At 43.9% G+C, this 18,710-nt stretch overlaps 1 protein-coding gene across 2 annotated transcripts in view; it reads left to right on the plus strand.

Moving 5' to 3' along the window:
* The window catches only part of OCLN (occludin), a 64,816-nt gene that overhangs the window by 17,400 nt on the left and 28,706 nt on the right, over positions 1–18,710 (plus strand). For both annotated transcript variants that reach the window (XM_033928472.1, XM_033928381.1), the window contains exon 4: positions 516–677. In XM_033928472.1, coding sequence (XP_033784363.1) covers positions 516–677 — 162 coding nt within the window. The remainder of the gene's footprint in view (positions 1–515; positions 678–18,710) is intronic.

The raw sequence follows: 18,710 nt of genomic DNA on the forward strand, positions 1-18,710 counted from the left end.
CAGCCCTCAGCCAACGCCCGCGCCCTTCCTTCTATTAGGTCTACTTCCCTACTGGCAGGCACTCTCCCCCCTCACTGGCATCTCAGGCCCCTCTGGAGGGCCTTTGCACATGCACGGACATCGACGTGATGATGTCACGCATGCATGTGATGTCATCCGCGTACTTCCGGGTGTCTCGAGTTTAGTGTGCCGCAGATCGAGAAAGTTTGCGGGACACTGGTTTAGCAGTATAGCAAATTTGAAATGAAGATAAAGATACAGGTGAGGGCAGGAAAGAGGGATATCGTAGAAATAGGAGAAGGACCTGGACTTAAGACAATATTGAAGGGAATGGGCTTGTATGCCACCTTTGAACTGTTATATGTAGTTATGTATTGTGTATTTATATAATTGTTGCTATTCATTGTGAGCCACCCTAGATCCTTTATTAGAAAAGGGCAGGGTGTAAACGTAAAGTCTAGTTTGACTCTAAACTCTTCTGATATTGTTTGTATTTTGTCCTGCTTTGATTGTAGGCCATTGCTATCGTGCTGGGCTTCTTGATCATCGTGGCCTTCGCCCTCATCATTTTCTTTGCCGTGAAGACTCGAAATAAGATCAATGACTGTGGCAAATCGAACATCATGTGGGATAAGAATGTGTTTTCAGGGGAAGGGGTCCCCAACGTGGAAGAATGGGTAAGTGGAGAATTATGCGGCAGTAAGGAAATTAGTTTGGCAGTGTGTATGTTCAAAGATACTGTTGAGTTAATTGTCTTCTGTCTCGTCTACACAGAGGAGGAATTTTATATGCTGGGCCTTTGACTGGCAATAAATATTATGGCTGCTTTGAAAGTTTCCAGTTAGTAGATGAAGGGAGTAGGCAATGCAGAGATCCACCACTCAGATTGCTTTACTGGAGAGCTTGTTGGCTTGTGTATGAGCTCGTTGGCTTGTTCTGCCTTTTAATAGGCTTCAAAAAGAACCCGAAAAATGCCAATAATGTAAGTAACTAAACCAAAAAACAATTGGCACAAACCTTTTGCTCCTGGTAAGACCCGGCACTGGCATAAGAATATTAATTTAATAAGACATCAGTACGGGCACAACTAACCCTTTAATTGACATTTGGCCCCAGGCAGGAACTCATAGGAGACAAGTACCAGACTGAAAATCTAAATAAGACCTGTCCCGTACATCATTATGTCAAAAAATCTAATTATCAATTAAGAATAGGAAATAAGCAAACGCTCGGTGTGAATTCAAAACGGGAGGAAAAAGGATTTAAAGCACTTTGAACCCCCCTCCCCCTGAAAAAATCAAAATTTCATCAACAATCTACACAATGAAAATTGATTTGCTGATAGAAAAAAGATTCATTGAAAAGCTGTAGCCATTAATGCCCCGTTTCGGTGTCTTCGTCAGGAGTGAAGACTGGTAAACGCTGGTGAAATGAGGGAGCAGCTAGTCCTTTGAAAGACCACAGGGAGTCATAAATCCTGTGAAAAGCAACCTGCCAGAGCTTAGCATAATCAAATTAATACTGGAGGAAGTCAAAAGCAATGGCATCCAGAGAATTTAAAATGCCCTTTTTAATAGATAGAATGGGGCAAATTTTGTTCTTCCAGCTTCTTAATCGCCACAGAAATAATTTTTTTGGCAAGTGGGTACCTTCTGCTATGCTTCATAGAGCAATTATTTTATGACTAGTGTTTAAGCCCGTTACATTTAAGGGTGCTAAAATAGATGTGTAGATTTTTAGCACAATGGGGTGCTGAGGCGTTTCTTTTTTCTATCTCCCTGCTCCCCTTGCTTTCTGTCTGTCTCTTTCTTTCTTTCTGTCTCTCTCCCTGCCCTGCTTTCTGTCTGTCTGTCTTTCTTTCTGTCTCTCTCCCTGCCTTGCTTTCTGTCTGTCTGTCTTTCTTTCTGTCTCTCTCCCTGCACTGCTGCTGTCCTCCTGTTTTGAATTCACACCGAGCGTTTGCTTATTTCCTATTCTTAATTGATAATTAGATTTTTTGACATAATGATGTACGGGACAGGTCTTATTTAGATTTTCAGTCTGGTACTTTCTGTCTCTCTCCCTGTCCCGCTGTCTGTCTGTCTTTCTTTCTCTCTCCCTGCCCTGCTGTCTGTCTATCTTTCTTTCTTTCTGTCTCTCTCTCCCTGCCCTGCTGTCTTTCTGTATGTCTGTCTTTCTTTCTGTCTCTCTCTCCCTGCCTGCTGTCTGTCTGTGTTTCTTTCTATCTGTCTGTCTCTCTCCCTGGCCCCCGTCTATCTGTCTTTATTTCTGTCTGTCTCTCTCCCTGCCCGCTGTCTGTCTTTTTCTGTCTCTCTCCCAGCCAGCTGTCTGTCTCTCCCAGCCAGTTGTCTGTCTGTCTCTTTCCCTGCCCCCTGTCTGTCTGTCTCTTTCCCTGCCCCCTGCCTGCCTGTCTCTCTCCCTGCCCCCTGCCTGCTTGTCTGTCTTTCTTTCTTTCTGTCTCTCTCCCAGCCAGCTGTCTGTCTTTCTTTCTTTCTGTCTCTCTCCCTGCTCTGCAAGAATTTCATTTCCTTTCTAGTCGGTTGGGAGGAAGGATTCGGCTTTTTTTGTGTTTTCCAGCTGGGGCAATTCTGGAGGTAGATGCAGGCAAAATGTCCGATCGCAGCTCTCCTCCCTTTTACCTCCAGCTCCTTGGCTTCCTGGGCAAGCGAACCCAGTCACAACGCCTGTTCCAATCCCCTCTGTCTCTCCGCTCCTTGACACTGGGATTCTCTCCCCCCCCCCCCCCCCACCTCGCGCGCACTCTCTCAATCAAACTGTGACAGTTTCTGTTAACTTCGCCCTCACCGGACTGGTCTCGTTCGCCTCTGCTCCTGGACAGTTCCAACCCCCTCTGTCACTCCCAAATGGAGGCGGTCTATTCCTTTAGAACATGACCGGTTCTCCTTCCAGATGGTCACACCCACCTTCCGACCACGGCCGTCTCTCCCTTCCTTTACCCTTGCCCTTCGCTCTCAGAAGGCACGGCGATGTACTGCGCATGCAAAGGCACGGAAGCACGGAGTTTTAAGTGCGCATGCGCGCTAAGGGTTTTATTACGATGGATACTAATTTTTCCAGTAGTTATTGATTTTTGCTATTTTAGTCTACTGAAATTTGAATGAGCTTGCTGGTAATTTTCTAATTAATCCCTCTTAAGCATCTACACTGAGCTCTGCCCTGAAGGGAAACTGCCTTAGTACATCACTACTACCATTTCCTGTTTTTCAGTTTGTCTTCAAGTCTCAAATATTTTTGGAATCCTGTTTCCTACAGGTAGTAAGCCAATATATTTTAGGCAAAAGTGGGAGAGTGTGGCGCAGTGGTTAAAGCTTCAGCCTCAGTTCCCTGAGTTTGTAGGTTTAAACCCACGCTGCTCCTTGTGATCCTGGGTAAGTCACCTAATCCCCACCCCCCATTACCCCAGGTACATTAGATAGATTTTGACAGGGAAAAATGATTGAGTACCTGAATATATTCATGTAAACTGTTCTGAGCTCCCCTGGGAGAATGGTGTAGAAAATTAGATGAACAAAAAATAGAAAATCATATTTTTAGTCGGATCATTATACTCTGTATCAACTGATAGGTTAATTCTCTGGGTTTATTGTGTGGAAGTAATTGATAGTAGATGACTTTGCCACCTGATCTGTTCCTTGCCTTTTGTCTTCACATGGCACCCATCTTTCCTTTTTCATCATATGCTTCCTACCTATCAAATATCACTGTCCCTTTCTGTTCATTCTCCAGCCTCTCCTCCTCCCTCCACCTTTTTCCCTTCTATTTCACTTATCACCTTTTTCTTGAATGATACTCCCCTTGGCCAGCCCTACTGTCCCTCGGTTTTCTCATGCTGACATCCTTTCTCACTACTGTATATATTTAATCTCTGTGTGTAAATCTCTGTGCATCACATCCTTCATTGTACAAGATCTATTCTTGTGCTGAACTTCCTAGGTGGGCTCAATGCCTTTTGTGTGAGGTGTGATTGTAAATGAACCAGCAGCAGGGATCCCGTGATGTGAAGGCATCCGGCAAAGTTACTTATTTCCTCCAGAAGTCTTGGTATTTTATACTAGGTTTTGCGCATTAAGGTGGTCTATTTCATTTCTGTAACTGCTTATTGACAGAAAGACTTGTCTCTATCTGTCCTCCTAATGCTGCCACAAACTATGTTAGCAGAGGACATTACCTCAGTCAGACATGCAACCACAGACAAACACCAAGTATGGAATGTACAACCACAAATTAGACATAGCAATTTGCAGACAAAAGTCCAAACTGAAACCCCCATGAAGCTAGACAGTGTGCAGAGAAAGGTGGGAGAAAGAAAAGCTGGGACATTTTGCTGCTAAGTATCTGTTATCAGCAGGCCAGAGATAATCTGACCAGATACAATACTGAACACTTCCAAATTCCAGACTGCCATTCATTTTTCTCTCTCTTGTGCCTTTTGTGTTCTCTTCCTGGAAGCAGCCATTTGTTTTTCTTTTTCAGCACATGTACAAATTGTTCTGCCATGCCAATAAGTTTCTTAAAACAGTGTTGTGTAACTGTCTTGTAGCATACCAAACGGTTACTATGGAAATGGCAAGTGTTTGAACTAGAGGAGTGGAATGACTTCAGATAAGGAAGACACCTAGAATCATATTTTATTCAGTAGTAGATCTCTTTGAGAGGAAACTAGGCCCACTGTTAAAGAACATGAGGGTGACAATGAGAGCGACTGTATGGCATCAAATGTATGTCTGGCCATCCAAGTGTTGTATTTACTACTACTACTTATCATTTCTATAGTGCATTCTAGACATACGCAGCGCTGTACATTAAAACATTCAAGAGACTATCCCTGTGCAGTAGAGCTTATAATTTAGTCAATGGACAAACAGGACAAGTAGGGGATTAGGGAGTTTCTCAGACAAGCATGGGTGCTTTGCGAGCAAGTGGGGTTAGGAGTTTTCTCGGCCTTCACAGCCTGGGATGCCATTGCTATCTGTAAGTTGTTACACACAGCAGATATTTCAGTGGGAGAGTTTCTGGGCGTGGTGGTAGGTTTCATTACCTAACAGCTCTGTTTACTTGGGCTGCATGCCAGCAGAAGAAAGCAAGTGGTAATCACTGGCTGTCAGCTGCAGACCAGCTTAGGGAATTGTCATGTGGTGAAACTAGACAGTTTCACTGAGCTGCTTCTCCTGGCCCTCATGGATCATAGTGTATCTTGTGGTTTTGCTAGATTTTCTTTAAAACTCTATCTTCTGCATTCGTATGTCTGGATTTACCTGGAGATGTCCTCTTTTTAGAGGACTGTCCAGGCGTCTGGATGGCTTTTCAAAACCCATCAGTTTGTCTGGGTTTTGAAAAGTGTTGAGCTTGGGGCCATGTCTGGAGGGCATCATTGCATATATGGATCAGTACTGCCCAATTTCTGATTTGAATCGATTCACTGATTCGCTTCGGGTGAATTGATTCAAATCGATTCCTTTTTTTTAAAAAAAAAAAACGGCCTCCTGATTCGGTGACTAACCCTCCTCCCCGTGCCTTCAGGTCTTCTAAAGCAGGAGCGGCAGCACTGCCTCTTCCTGGCTGTCCACTGCCGCTGCCACTCCTACTTTAGGGGGGGAGGGTCAGTCAGAAAGTGCTGCAGTGTCCTCCGGCTTCCCCCCTGGCCTCCCGCTCATACCTAAATTACCGCAGCCTGCAGAGAGAATCGCTAGTACTGTAGTGATCCTTGCAGGCTGCCGTCGTCTTCAGCAGCATGTTCCCTCTGCCACGATCCTGCCCCTGATGTCAGAGGGAATGTGCTGTTGAGGACGATGGCAGCCTGCAAGGATCACTACAGCACCGGCGATCCTCTCTGCAGGCTGTGGTAATTAGCTGAAACTTCAGGAGGCCAGGAGGAAGCTGGGGGAACATGCAGGCCTTCGAGAGGGGAACATGCAGGTCTTGGGGGGGGGGCAGGCCTTCAGGATGCTGGATGGAAGGGTAGTTGAGAAAAGGAAAGATGATGGATCTGGGGATGGTGGGATCCATCACTACAGCTATGGGAATGGAGATGAAAAAAAGGGGGACCTCATGGGGGAGGGAAGGGAAACGGACCTCAGGGGAAGGGAAGGGAAACAGAAGGGGAGGCTAGAGATGGAAGATGGATGGTTAGAATGGAGAAAGAAGAAAGAAGGAGACCCTGGCAAGCAAGTTATCATAAGAGAAACAGAAACCAGAGCCTGAGACCAACATGATTTGAATAATGACCAGACAACAAAAGGTAGAAAAAATAATTTTATTTTCCATTTTGTGATTACAATATGTCAGATTTGAAATATGTATCTTGCCAGACCTGGTGTTAGACTGCGAACGTGAGCTAGGATTTAACAGAGAGGAAAAGTCAGTTTTTTGTTTGTTTATTTTGTTTACACCACAGCACCAGTGTTGGTAGGAGAGGGCAAAGGGGGTGAAAAAGCTATAAAAGGGGTGAAGAGGCTATAAAACAAACCCACCAGGATGTTTGAAAAAAACACCCAATTGGGTAGGAAAATCGAATTGAAAAATCGATTCAATAGGCTGAATCGAATCAAATTTTTTTTCCTGAATCGGGCAGCACTAGTGTGGATGTGACATCATCGCATCACATCCACACAAGTGCAGTGACCCTCCAGACGTAGCCCCAAAGAGACGAGGTTTGTATGGGGTCCCAGGCATAAGTGCTGTTCTACAAACTGTGCCTATGTTATAAGCATGGTTTTATAGAAAACTGCTCTTGGCTTTTTTCAGTGTTTTTTTAATTTTAGTTCCTATTTTTGGTGTAACCTTTACTTTTTATGCTTTCTTGTTTAAAATCTTTGGATGTATGGGAATAGTTCTCTTTTTCATATTTCAATTGAATTATGTATGTGGATTTTCTTGCATTCATATAAACTATTTTAAAGAATTCAATCAAGGCTTTGTGGCCCAACTGTATGTTCAGTATATCATGCATTTCTTTGATTGGCAGTAAGAATTGAAATAATACTATATGCAATGACCAAAAACTAGCAAAGGCCAGCAAGTGCCAAGAAGAAGCTGGCTTCTGCATTTCTCTGGTAGAAATTGGATGATTTAGGTGGGCTGTTACAAAGGTACGCAGCCAAGCAGTGCATGCCAAATGCTGAGACGCCCACAGGAATAGAATGGGCAGCTTGACATTTAATGTGCACTGCTTAACAGCACACCTTTTGTAAAAGGACCCATTAATTATGTTATTACCATTTTAGGGCTCCTTTTTACTAATCAGCGTAAGAGTATTTTACTGCGGGCTGATGAGGTAAATGCTCAGACGCGCATTGAATTCCTATGAGCGATGGAGCACTTACTTCGCCGGCCCGCCAGTAAAATGCTCTTACGCTGCTTAGTAAAAACCCAGCGTTAGTGATTACTTTGAATTGTAGGGGCAGGGTTGATGCATTTGATGAAATTGCCTTGATTTTAAAGGAGAGAAAGTAGAACCAGCCAGACCAAGGTGTAGGGATCGCAACGGTTTCATCCTTGGGTGACCCGACTTGGCCATGTTGTGACAGAAATTGTCTGTGCTAGGTGTCCAAAATCTGTGACAAACAAGCATACAAAAATAAACAATACGTACATCGATAAAACAAAATAGGACAAAAATATGCTAACTATAATATGTTTAGTATATAGCATAAGGCAAAAAAATAAACCTAATTTATTCCAAAAAGTCAAATCTGTCACGGCTCCACAAATGTGGAATTCCCTCCCTATTCAATTTAGGGAGGAACACATCCTAGACTGATTTAAGAACAAGTTGAACGCTGTCCTCAGATCTCTCTTAACTCTTCTGCATCACCCTCCCTGATGTTTTTCCCCCTGTTTGTCTTACTATCTATCAATTATTGTATTTCTTACCATTTTTCCCTTATGTTGCGCAAGTCCTGTGTCAAATATATGTTGCTTGTACTGTTTCCCCGAAAGTTGTAAAGATTTTAGCTATGTACACGCTTAGCAGTATGATTAAGCGATTAATCAAATCTTAAATAAAACTTGAAACTACAAAGAAATTTGGCAAAAATCTTTACAGAGAGCAGTAACGATAATCCTTTTTGGACTCGGATAAGTTTAGATTTTATATATTTTTTGCTAATAAAGATATTAAAAAAACCCAAAAACAAACAACCCAAAAACAAAGAAAGTACAAACAATTATTATTCTTGTTGCTTTTTCATTAGTGAAAGCAATGAGGGAGAATCAGGGGAAGTCTGTGGACTAGAAGCCAGAATCCCATCGCACGAGAAGAGCACCTTTTGCGTTTTTGAATTTAGATTTTTTTATGCACAATTATGATTAAAAATTAAAGACACTTACCACCACTTTTTGCTAAGGTGCGCTAACCGATTAGCACGCATGAAATGCTAATGCGTCCATAGACTAACATGCAGGCGTTGGCGTTTAGCGCACGCTAATCGGTTAGAGCACCTTAGTAAAAGAAGGCCTTAATGATGTACGGGGCGGACTCATTTAGGTAGTAGCCTAATGATTGCCATTCATGAGTTGTCAGCCTGGGGGTAATACTGTTTGGTTATCAGTCACAGTTCCCCAGTACTGACACCCCAGTCTGTTACAGACATCAGTGCTCTCCATGTGAGCTGGGCGTAGGGGCTTAGGCCCTCTGTAAAGATTTTTGCCAAATTTCTTTGTACTTTAGTACATAACATCACATTTGTATACTGCATAACCCTGAAGATCTAAAGAACTGCTACAAACACAGAGTGAAGTACAAATTCAATTTTTAAAAAATTTCCTAACTAAGTAGGTCTTCAATAACTTCCTGAAGTTTTGATATGACGTACAGTAGAGGTAAAAAATAATTGACAAAAGTCAGTGTCCCAAATAGCTGCTTGAAATGACAGTAATCGATTATGATATCTTTTATAGCGACAACCTTTGGGCGATGGAAAATCAAAAAGTGTAGCTATTCGAGTAGAACGTCTATGATAGGGAAAAAAATGAATTGATCTACTAGATAGGCTGAGGCCATACCAGATATTCTTTTGTAACACAGACAACCAAACTTAAACTGCACTCTAGCTTTCATAGGAAGCCATTGCAGTTCCCTGTAGTGAGGAGTTATATGGTCCGATTTTGTTCAAGTTAAAAATCAGACGGATTGCTGTGTTCTGTATTAATAGGAGTCAAGCCAGATTTTTTTTTTTTTTGTTACCAACCAGATGACCAATATTGTAATAGTCCAAAGTAGAGAATGACATGGGGACAAATTTTTCGCCGTCCCCGCAGGAACTCAATTTCCCCATCCTGTTCCCACAAGTTTTGTCGCTGTCGCTGTCCCTGCCCCATTCCAGTAAGCTCTGCCTTAACTGCACAAGCCTTGGACTCTTATGATTTTAAAATACTTGAGGCTCGCGCAGATGAGGACAGAGCTTGCAGGAATGGGGCAGGGACAGGAAAAGAACTCGCCGGGACGGGAAAAGGAGCTCCCATGGGTTCAGGGAAAAATGTATCCCCATGTCATTCTCTAGTCCAGAGTTCTCAGGACGAAGGACTGAACTAATAATCTGAATGATTTGTCATCAAAGTATAATCTAATCACTCTTAAGTTTCCCAAAGCATGAAAAAACGTTTTTTCACCAATGCATCGACTTGATTAATCATAGCTAGGTTCCTATCCAAATAAACGCCTAATATTTTGATGGCAGATATGATAGGATATGTGATTCCATTTAGAGTCATACTAGTTTCTTCACAATTATGTGGAGAGACTAAAAATAATTTAGTCTTTTCTGGATTCAACTTCAGTTTGAAGTCTCTCATCCAGTTATCAACAAGCAAAATCACCGAGGATATGAAATGGGGGGCTGCAGATAATTGGGAGGTTAAAAGGATTATAATGGTTATATCGTTGGCATAACTGTACAGTTGTATTTGCCAGGTTTGCCAATCTTGTCCCTAATGAAACCAAATATATATTGAACAACTATCTTAACATAATAAAATATTTTTTTTTTTAAATTTCAGATCAAAAACCCATGTGAAAATAGAAATAGAGACGATAAAACTAGATGTGAATAAATGCAAGCATGGGGACATATAGGGCTCTTTTTATAAAGATGTGCTAGCGTTTTTAGCACACGCACCGGATTAGCGCGTGCTTGTTGAAAAATTACCGCCTGCTTAAAAGGAGGTGGTAGTGGCTAGCGCGAAGGGCAATTTAGCGCGTTAAGGCCCTAACGCACCTTTGTAAAAGGAGCCCATAATCTTGAACAAAAAGTTCCAACCAGCTTTTCTTGTAAAAGAGTGAAACCAGCATGATAGCACCTTTTATGCTGTGTTAAGATTTAAAAAAAAACAAAAACAAAACTACAACCCAAAACCTAAGAATGAGATCTGTTTAAGCTGTTGGGACTGGCAAACTGTAATACGGTACATGCTCGCCTTGTTAGCTAAAAGTAATTAGAAACTCAACTGGTGTTGACAGAATTCCAAATAGTTAGCAATGCTTTTTAAAGATATGTATCTGAAAAAAAAAAACAGGACTTCTTACAGTTTCAAAATACTTTGCAATGGTTTAAACATTTAGTATGACCTTTGAAAATACAATAGCATAATTTTTTTCTTAGTTAATTCATAAAATGTGTTTAGCATATTCCTTCAACTGATAAATAAGAGTGACCTTTATGTATGCCCCCAGGACAACAGGGGGGGAAAGAATAAAGGAAAGAGATAGGCCCAAATTCACTAACCTGCCCGATCCGGGCAGGTCTGACAAATTTACGAATGAAAAATATGCAGATGGGGCGATCGGAGGAACGCCTCATCTGCCTGCACGGATCGCTGTTGTGCGATCCATTTGAGACACAACTTTTTTTTTTTTAACTTAAAACTTTTTTTTGTTTGTTTTTAGCCCTGCGAGCCTGTGGGTTTTAACCTGCTTTAAACCCGCGGGTTAAACCACTGGCTTGCAGGATGGGGAAGGGCAGGAGAATGGCGATTCGGGTGAAGATCGAGGCAGAGCAGGGCGGCATGCGGGGCAAGCAGCAGGAAATAAGAAGCAGGGCAGAGCAGGGCGGCATTCGGGGCGAGAAGGCAGGAGATTGCAGGGCTTTCAGTCGGAAAGACGTTTTCAACTGGTCCCCAGCAGTCGCTTCTTCAGGTGATCGGCCAGCCCAGTCAGGTCTGAAATTTGGTGTTGTGAATCGCGTCCCAGCCTACTTTGCATGTGTTTCACCTCATTTGCATGCACGGATTCGAAGCAGATCGCAGGAGAGGTAAGTGAGTCAGGCCGGAGGGAAATTTGATAGTAAAGGGGTCGCAAACCAATCAGTACATGATCGGTTTGCTTGTGAATCTAGCCCATCGTCGGGATGGGAGAACTAGATTGCCTAGGGACACTGGCTTAATTAGCGGTAGTGTGGCTGTACAAGTAAAGATAGTGTAAATTAAAGAGTTATGGGGGGAGGTCTTTAGAAACACAAAGGAAGAAGTGTACTTCAAAGAGGTAAAACTGTATAAATATGTATGCCTTTGTGCTATGGGGCAGAGCATTTGAGGAAATCTTCCTGGAGTGCTCTCCCACACCTATGTGTACTAGTGCTGCCCGATTCAGGAAGAAAAATTTCGATTCGATTCAGCCTATTGAATTGGTTTTTCGATTCGATTTTCCTGCTCAATTGGGTGTTTTTTTTTCCAAAACATCCTGGTGGGTTTATTTTATAGCCTCTTCACCCCCTTTGCCTTCTCCTGACCACACTGGCGCTGTGGTGTAAACAAAATAAACAAACAAAAAAGACTTTTCCTCTCTCTGTTAAATCCTAGCTCACGTTTGCGGTCCAACACCAGCTCTGGCAGGATACACGTTTCAAATCTGACCTATTGCAATCACAAAATGGAAAATAAAATTAGTTTTTCTACCTTTTGTTGTCTGATCATTATTAAAATCTTGTTGGTCCCAGGTTCTAGTTGTCTTCCGATAACTTGCTTGCCAGGGTCTCCTTCTTTCTTCTTTCTCCGTGTTAACCATCCATCTGCCATCTCCATCCTCCCCTTCCATTTCCCTTCCCTCCCTCGGAGGTCTGGCATCTTTCTTTTTTTTCGTCTCCATCCACAGATCCATCTTTTCTTAACTACCCTTTCATCCAGCATCTCTCCCTCCTTCCCCACCACCCCAGGGTCCACCATCTCTCCCTTTCTTTTCCCAACTACCCTCCTATCCAGTATCTCTATTCCCCCCTCCACACCATCCCTTGTGTCCAACTTTTCTCCCTTTCTGTTCCTTCCCTCCCTAAATCCCATTGTCTATCATATCTCTCCCTCTCCTCTATTTTTAGACCCATTATTTCTTCCTCCCAAAGTCCGGCATATGCATGTCTCTTTGAAACCTCCCCTTCCCTCCCTCCCTCCGTGTACTTCTACACCAGGGCCCCCCTCCCCTGAAGGCCTGTTCCCCCCCACTTGAAGGCCTGCCCCCCCCTTGAAGGCTTGTCCCCTCTTAAAGGCTTGTCCCCCCTGAAGGCCTATGCCACCATCCCTGGCCTGTCCCAACTTGAAGGCCTGTCCCCTCCCTTGAAGGCCTGCCCCTCTTGAAGGCTTGTCCCTCCTTAAAGGCTTTCCCCCCCCCCCCATACGCCTTCCTGTCCCCCCCTGAAGTCCTATGCCACCATCCCTGGCCTGAAACCCCTTAAAAGTCTGCACCCCCCCTTGAAGGTCTGCACCCCGCCTTTGAAGGCCTGCACCCCCCTTGAAGGCCTGTCCCCCTGAAGGCCTGTCCCACCCCAAAGGACTGCACACCCCCCTCCCTGGGAAGGTCTCCGTGTTCCCCCTGGCCATTCCGCACCGTTTACCTTATAGGTGAAGCCTGCAGAGCATATCGCGGTACTAGCATCTTTGCAAACTGCTTTGAGCTGTTTCCTCTGTTGCGGTCCCGCCCCTCCTCTGACATCAGAGGCAGGATTGCAGCGGAGGAAACAGCCTCGAAGAAGGGGAGAAGCGGGAGGCCAGAGGGGAAGCCGGATGCAAGGATGGGAAATCGGACGCCAGGGAAGGCAACCGGACACCGGGGGGGGGGGGGGGGGGGAAGCCGACAGCAGCACTTCCCGACTGACCCTCCCTCCTCGCCCTCTAAAGCAGGTGCGGTAGCGGCCGGCCAGCAAGAGCAGTGCTGCCGCTCCTGCTTTAGGGGGCGAGGGGGGTGGGTCCAAATCGGGAAGCCAATTTTTTGGTGTTTTAAATTGATTCACCCGAAGTGAATCGGTTTACCGATTCGAATCATGAATCAGGCAGCACTATACTTTGTAAAGGGTAAGTTGCAGACTGTTGTCTCTGTTTAATTATTTAGCTGCATGGGACTAACCAACAAATAAAGAACATAAGAATAGCCTTACTGGGTCAGACCAATGGACTATCAAGCCCAGTAGCCTGTTCTCACGGTGGCTAATCCAGGTCACAAGTACCTGGCCAAAACCCAAGGTGTAGCAATATTCCATGGCTACCAATACAGGGCAAGCAGTGGCTTTCCCCATGTTTTCTCAATAACAGACTATGGACTTTTCCTCCAGGAACTTGTCCAAACCTTTCTTAAAACCAACTTTCCTATCCGCTCTTACCACATCCTCTGGCAACGTGTTCCAGAGCTTAATTATTCTCTGAGTGAAAAAAAATTTCCTCCTATTGGTTTTAAAAGTATTTCCCTGTAACTTCATTGAGTGTCCCCTAGTCTTTGTAATTTTTGACGGAGTGAAAAATCGATCCACTTGCACCATTCAGGATTTTGTAGACTTCAATCATATCTCCCCTCAGCCGTCTCTTTTCCAAGCTGAAGAGTCCTAACCCTTTTAGTCTTTCCTCATATGAAAGGAGTTCCATCCCCTTTACCATCAGAGTTATAAGATCATTATCCAAATGCATCAAATTAGAGAATGACATGGGAACAATTTTGTCCCCGTAGGAACTCAATTTCCCCGTCCCATCCCCCTGAGTTTTGTTGCTGTCCCTGCCCCATTCCTGTAGAAATAAACATGATGGCAGATAAAGGCCAAATGGCCCATCTAGTCTGCCCATCCACAATAACCATTATCTCTTTCTCTCTCTGAAAGATCCCACGTGCCTATCCCAGGCCCTCTTGAATTCAGACACAGCCTCTGTCTCCATCACCTCTTCCAGGAGACTGTTCCATGCATCTACCACCCGTTCTGTAAAAAAGTATTTCCTTAGATTACTTCTGAGCCTCTCATTTAACTTCATCCTATGCTCTCTCATTGCAGAATTTCCTTTCAAATGAAAGAGACTCGACTCGTGCACATTTATATTACATAAATATTTAAACGTCTCTATCATATCTCCCCCCTCCCGCCTTTCCTCCCCCCCTCCCGCCTTGAGATCTTTAAGTCTGTCCCCAGGTTGAAACTCCAGACTTCATGTTAAATTTAATGGTGTGACAAAACAACAAACTAAAAAGGAACTGGAGAAAAATATACAAATCAATCGGTTACTAAACCTTCAGTAGTAAATTTGCACTGGTAGCATAAGTGCTCAAAAGCTTAACCCCTTGTGGTCACTGAACATACCGTATTTTGAGTGAACTACAACAGTACACATATAATTGGGAAAATGCCTCAGAAGCTGCAGGGCAAATGTTGCTCTGGAGCTATGAAGGGGAGCTTAAATTACTCATTAACTCCCCTCCAGGCGAAACAACCCCTTAATTGTGACTTAAAAGATAGTCAAAAGCAAGCAACACTTATATTTGCTTTAAAGTGGAGCAAAACTTCACAACGTGATACTAGCTTGTCTTCAGCTTATTCACTGAATTAATATGAATTATATATTTATAAATTTATATTAATTTAGTGAGGAAGCTGAAGACAAGCTAGCTTCACGTTGTGAAGTTTACTAGCATGGCTAACTGTCAAAACTGAGTAATATACTACCATAAACAAATTACCTGAACCACATGCGGTACAATAAGTTATAGTTGTTGCTTGATCAATCCTATAACTTATCTTACAAAAATTAAACTTGGCTCCTACATTTATCCTTCTTCTGATTTTATTACGCAAAGTCCTCCCCCAAAAGAGTTAATTTTAGCAAGATCTGCTGAATCAACTTGTTGAAAAAATAGTTTTAAATCTCACTGGGGAAACCTCCCTCTTTTCCACTGTGCATACTTATATGTTATCCGTATTTTCTCCATGGTGTTCCCATGGCATTGGGTTAAGTTAAAGAGGGGGGAGCAATATTGTACATAGTATTGTATATTCAAAACTGTCTGCCAGGAGAGGGAGGTACAAATCTCTGCAGGCACTTCCCTTCCCTTTCAAAGGGTAAATAATATGTGCACTCTGTACTAGGGGATTGTTTTCAAAATGACTTTTTTATTTAAAAATAAAAAAAGAAGCTTCAATATTTATTCGTCTAGAGAAGATTTGAACCTATTTAAAGTTTAACATTCACACTAAAAATACTTTAGCCAGCTCTCTGGTTTTTCTCTGGGGTACCCAAGTTTGTTTATTGTTGGGTTTTTTTCTCAGCTGGCCTCAGACAGGAGTAGTCTTCTCCGTTCTGAAGTACATGTTGTGTGGCCTGCTTTACCCATGGTCTTTCCTTAAATTGGGACCTGTCCGTTAACTCATGTTATGTACAATGAGTGGATTTTAGAACTTTATGAACAACTCTACATATTCTGTTCAACACTCTCTGCTCTGCCACAGGGTTTGGTTTTATCAAAACAAGGATCATGCCACAGGTAGAGAATAATGCCTTCTGCTGTGAGGCAGGGCGAAGAGCAAAGTGTCAGGTTTCAGAGTATGTCAGGACGCCGAACTATGACATTGATAACTCCGACTGATTTCTCTGGTTCTTTCTGCAGGTGATAGATTGTGAAGGATTTTGTTTCACTGGGGGGGGAGGGGAGGGTAATTGGCTTGTTCTCTGGGAAAAGGATGACAGGCACTGTGGGTTTCTACTTCAGGCCTAGATAAAAGCAATGCATGCTGACACAGGTGTAACTTTGTGCAGGAATTTTCTGGTTGGCACAAATGGAAATGCCTAAATCAAATTACTCCGGAGGGAATTCTGTGCAGAGAAGAATTTGTGCAGAATTCTCCACTCCCATGGATGCGCAGACTTTAGCACAGGCATGGGCAGAGGTGGCTCTGTTTACTCTCCCTCTGTCCCATAGAGGAGTCTAAGACGATTCAGCACGGCCATTTCGTCATGGCTGTTTCATCGCTGATCTGTCTGCGATGCATGATCCCTGTCATTTGTGCCTGTCTCTTCCGCTGTCCCCATTCCAGCATGTCTTCCCCTGAGATTTCTCACCACCAATCCCACAGCTCTACTTCTCTCCCCCGAATTGCAGGCACTCAACCCTCTCCCTCTCCTCCCGTTCCGCATGATTCTGCGTTTGGAGGGGCAATGCCCCCAAAAGCCCCCTCCCCTAAGATGCAATTTCCCCTTCCCCCCAATTCAAACCATTCCCTCTCGGAATGGCACTCTACTTCATCTTTCCTTCTGTCGTACCCATCCCTTCTCGGAATGGGATGATTCATTGTGGCTACTTTATCTCTGCTGCGATGAAACGTTCCACAATGAACTGGCTGCGAAAAATCATCCCATTCCGCCCATAGAGCTCATATGGCACAAGGAGGTGGACATAAACCACTGCACTTGGAGTCACTTCCTCCTCATGTGCCAGTTTAGACATGACTGTTTGTGAACCGTGAGAGCTGAGCAGGGTAGAGAAAATGAGCAGAGCTGCTGCCACCTATGGCTAAGAATGAGAAGGAGCCAGAGCAAAGGTGAATGTTCACACTGGTGTAGTAGATGATGGAGGGGGGGTAGACCGCCCTGGTCACTGGCACCTATCTTCTTCCCTCTCTTTCAAATCATTCCTCTCTCTGACGTTACTTCCTATTTAACGGGCATGTCAGAGAAACAGAGAAATATAATGGCAGATAAAGGCCAAATAGCCCATCCACAACATCCACTATCTCCTCCTCTCCCTAAGAGATCCCATGGGCCTGTCCCACTCTTTCTTGAATTCCAACACAGTCCAGCAAGAACTGACGGAAACCATTCAGGGAGCAGCGTGGGCCAGACTGGAGCGCAAAAAGCTCGCTCCTACCTTGTGTGCCACTGGCCCCAAGATAATGAGGCAGCCGTCCAGCGAGGGAGGGGCAGGAGCGCGGAAAGCTCGCTCCTGCCTATACACTGCAGGACCACCAGGATTTAAAGGGGATTTAAAAAGGTACAACGGGGGGGGGTGATTTAAAAATGTACAAGGGGGGAATTGTTATATTCATTTCATAAAACGCACAGACATTTCCACCCTTTTTTTTTTTTTGGGGGGGGGGGGGGACATGCGTCTTATGGAGCGAAAAATATGGTAAATAAAAATTATGAAACTATCCAAAATGGTTCATTTTAGATAAGTTGAGGAGAGAGGAATTAAGACTTTCAAACTGGGATGTGCTGAGGTCCCTCAGTATTTTACAAGAGTCTCTGCTGAGCACAGAACTTCTTCTAAAATAAACATAAGGATATGTAGGCATGCATGTATATTTGCCAGAAGAGCTGCAATAAATTAAAAAGCCTGTACAAAAAAAGCATCCTGAGCACTCTGTGAGGATTGCTGCACCCAAGAACACCGTGGGTACCTGACTGCAGCAACCTAGACAGCAAACCTCAATTTGTGCCCACTCTCTCTAAAAGGAGCCAGTGATAGGATAGGTAATCCCCTTGTGGCAATTATCACCCCTCACCTCTCCTAAGACACTACCTCTGGGTTTTACTAGGGGTTTCCATGGTTTCTAGGGGGGGAGGGGAGAATGATCCTTGGGTGCTAGAGTTTAAAATGGCACCTTTGACCCCTCCCTCCCTCCCCAGTGGTAGTCTAGCAATACTACTACTGATTTTTGGCAGCTTAATCCCTAGTAGTAGCACCCATGGTAGGGTTACCAGATTTTACGTACGGTACGTAAAATCTGGACCCATCGACCCACCCCTAGCTCCGCCCCCTCAGCCTGCTCATCTCAATCGGGAGGGCATCCACGCATGCGCGGATGCCCCTCCTGACACGATCTATTTTTCAAAACCCAGACAAAGTGCCAGGTTTTGAAAAGCCATCCGGACGCCTGGACATATCCAGGTAAATCCAGATGTCCGGTAACCCTAACCCATGGATGCCAGAATTCAAAATAGCACTCCTGACTCTCTAGCAACTCAGACATCCATGGATGCAGGAGAATGTTAGAGTTGCTTGTACCCACCGGTAGAAGCCAGGAAAACTAAAGGGCATGGGGTATTTTGTGTTGAGCGGATGGGATCTGGGATAGGAGGTGCCATCAGACCATATACCTTCCTTTGATTTAGACTACAGGTCTAATCTGTGTGCTGTCTCTCACATGTGCTGTGGGGCAATTACGAAAGCTGAATGGATATTTTTAAAATTTAGACTTGGTTTTGTATTGTAAAATGAGACATTACTTGTTTAATTTGTTGGCATGCTCAAGCTGTGCCTCACTTTTCTGCCTTTAAATGTCTGCATTCCTGGCTGGTATACACACGATACCGGCTTCCTAAATTTCCATTTGCATATGTATGCAGTGTAGACCTTAAGTATTGCTACATACATGTCCAGATGCTTCTACAATTAGAGATTAAGAATAAGAGGAAGCTCTATAATCAAGAAGCAAATTATTCTGCTAAAAAAACCT

This window comes from Geotrypetes seraphini, chromosome 1, assembly GCF_902459505.1.
Source record: "Geotrypetes seraphini chromosome 1, aGeoSer1.1, whole genome shotgun sequence".
NCBI lineage: Eukaryota > Metazoa > Chordata > Amphibia > Gymnophiona > Dermophiidae > Geotrypetes > Geotrypetes seraphini.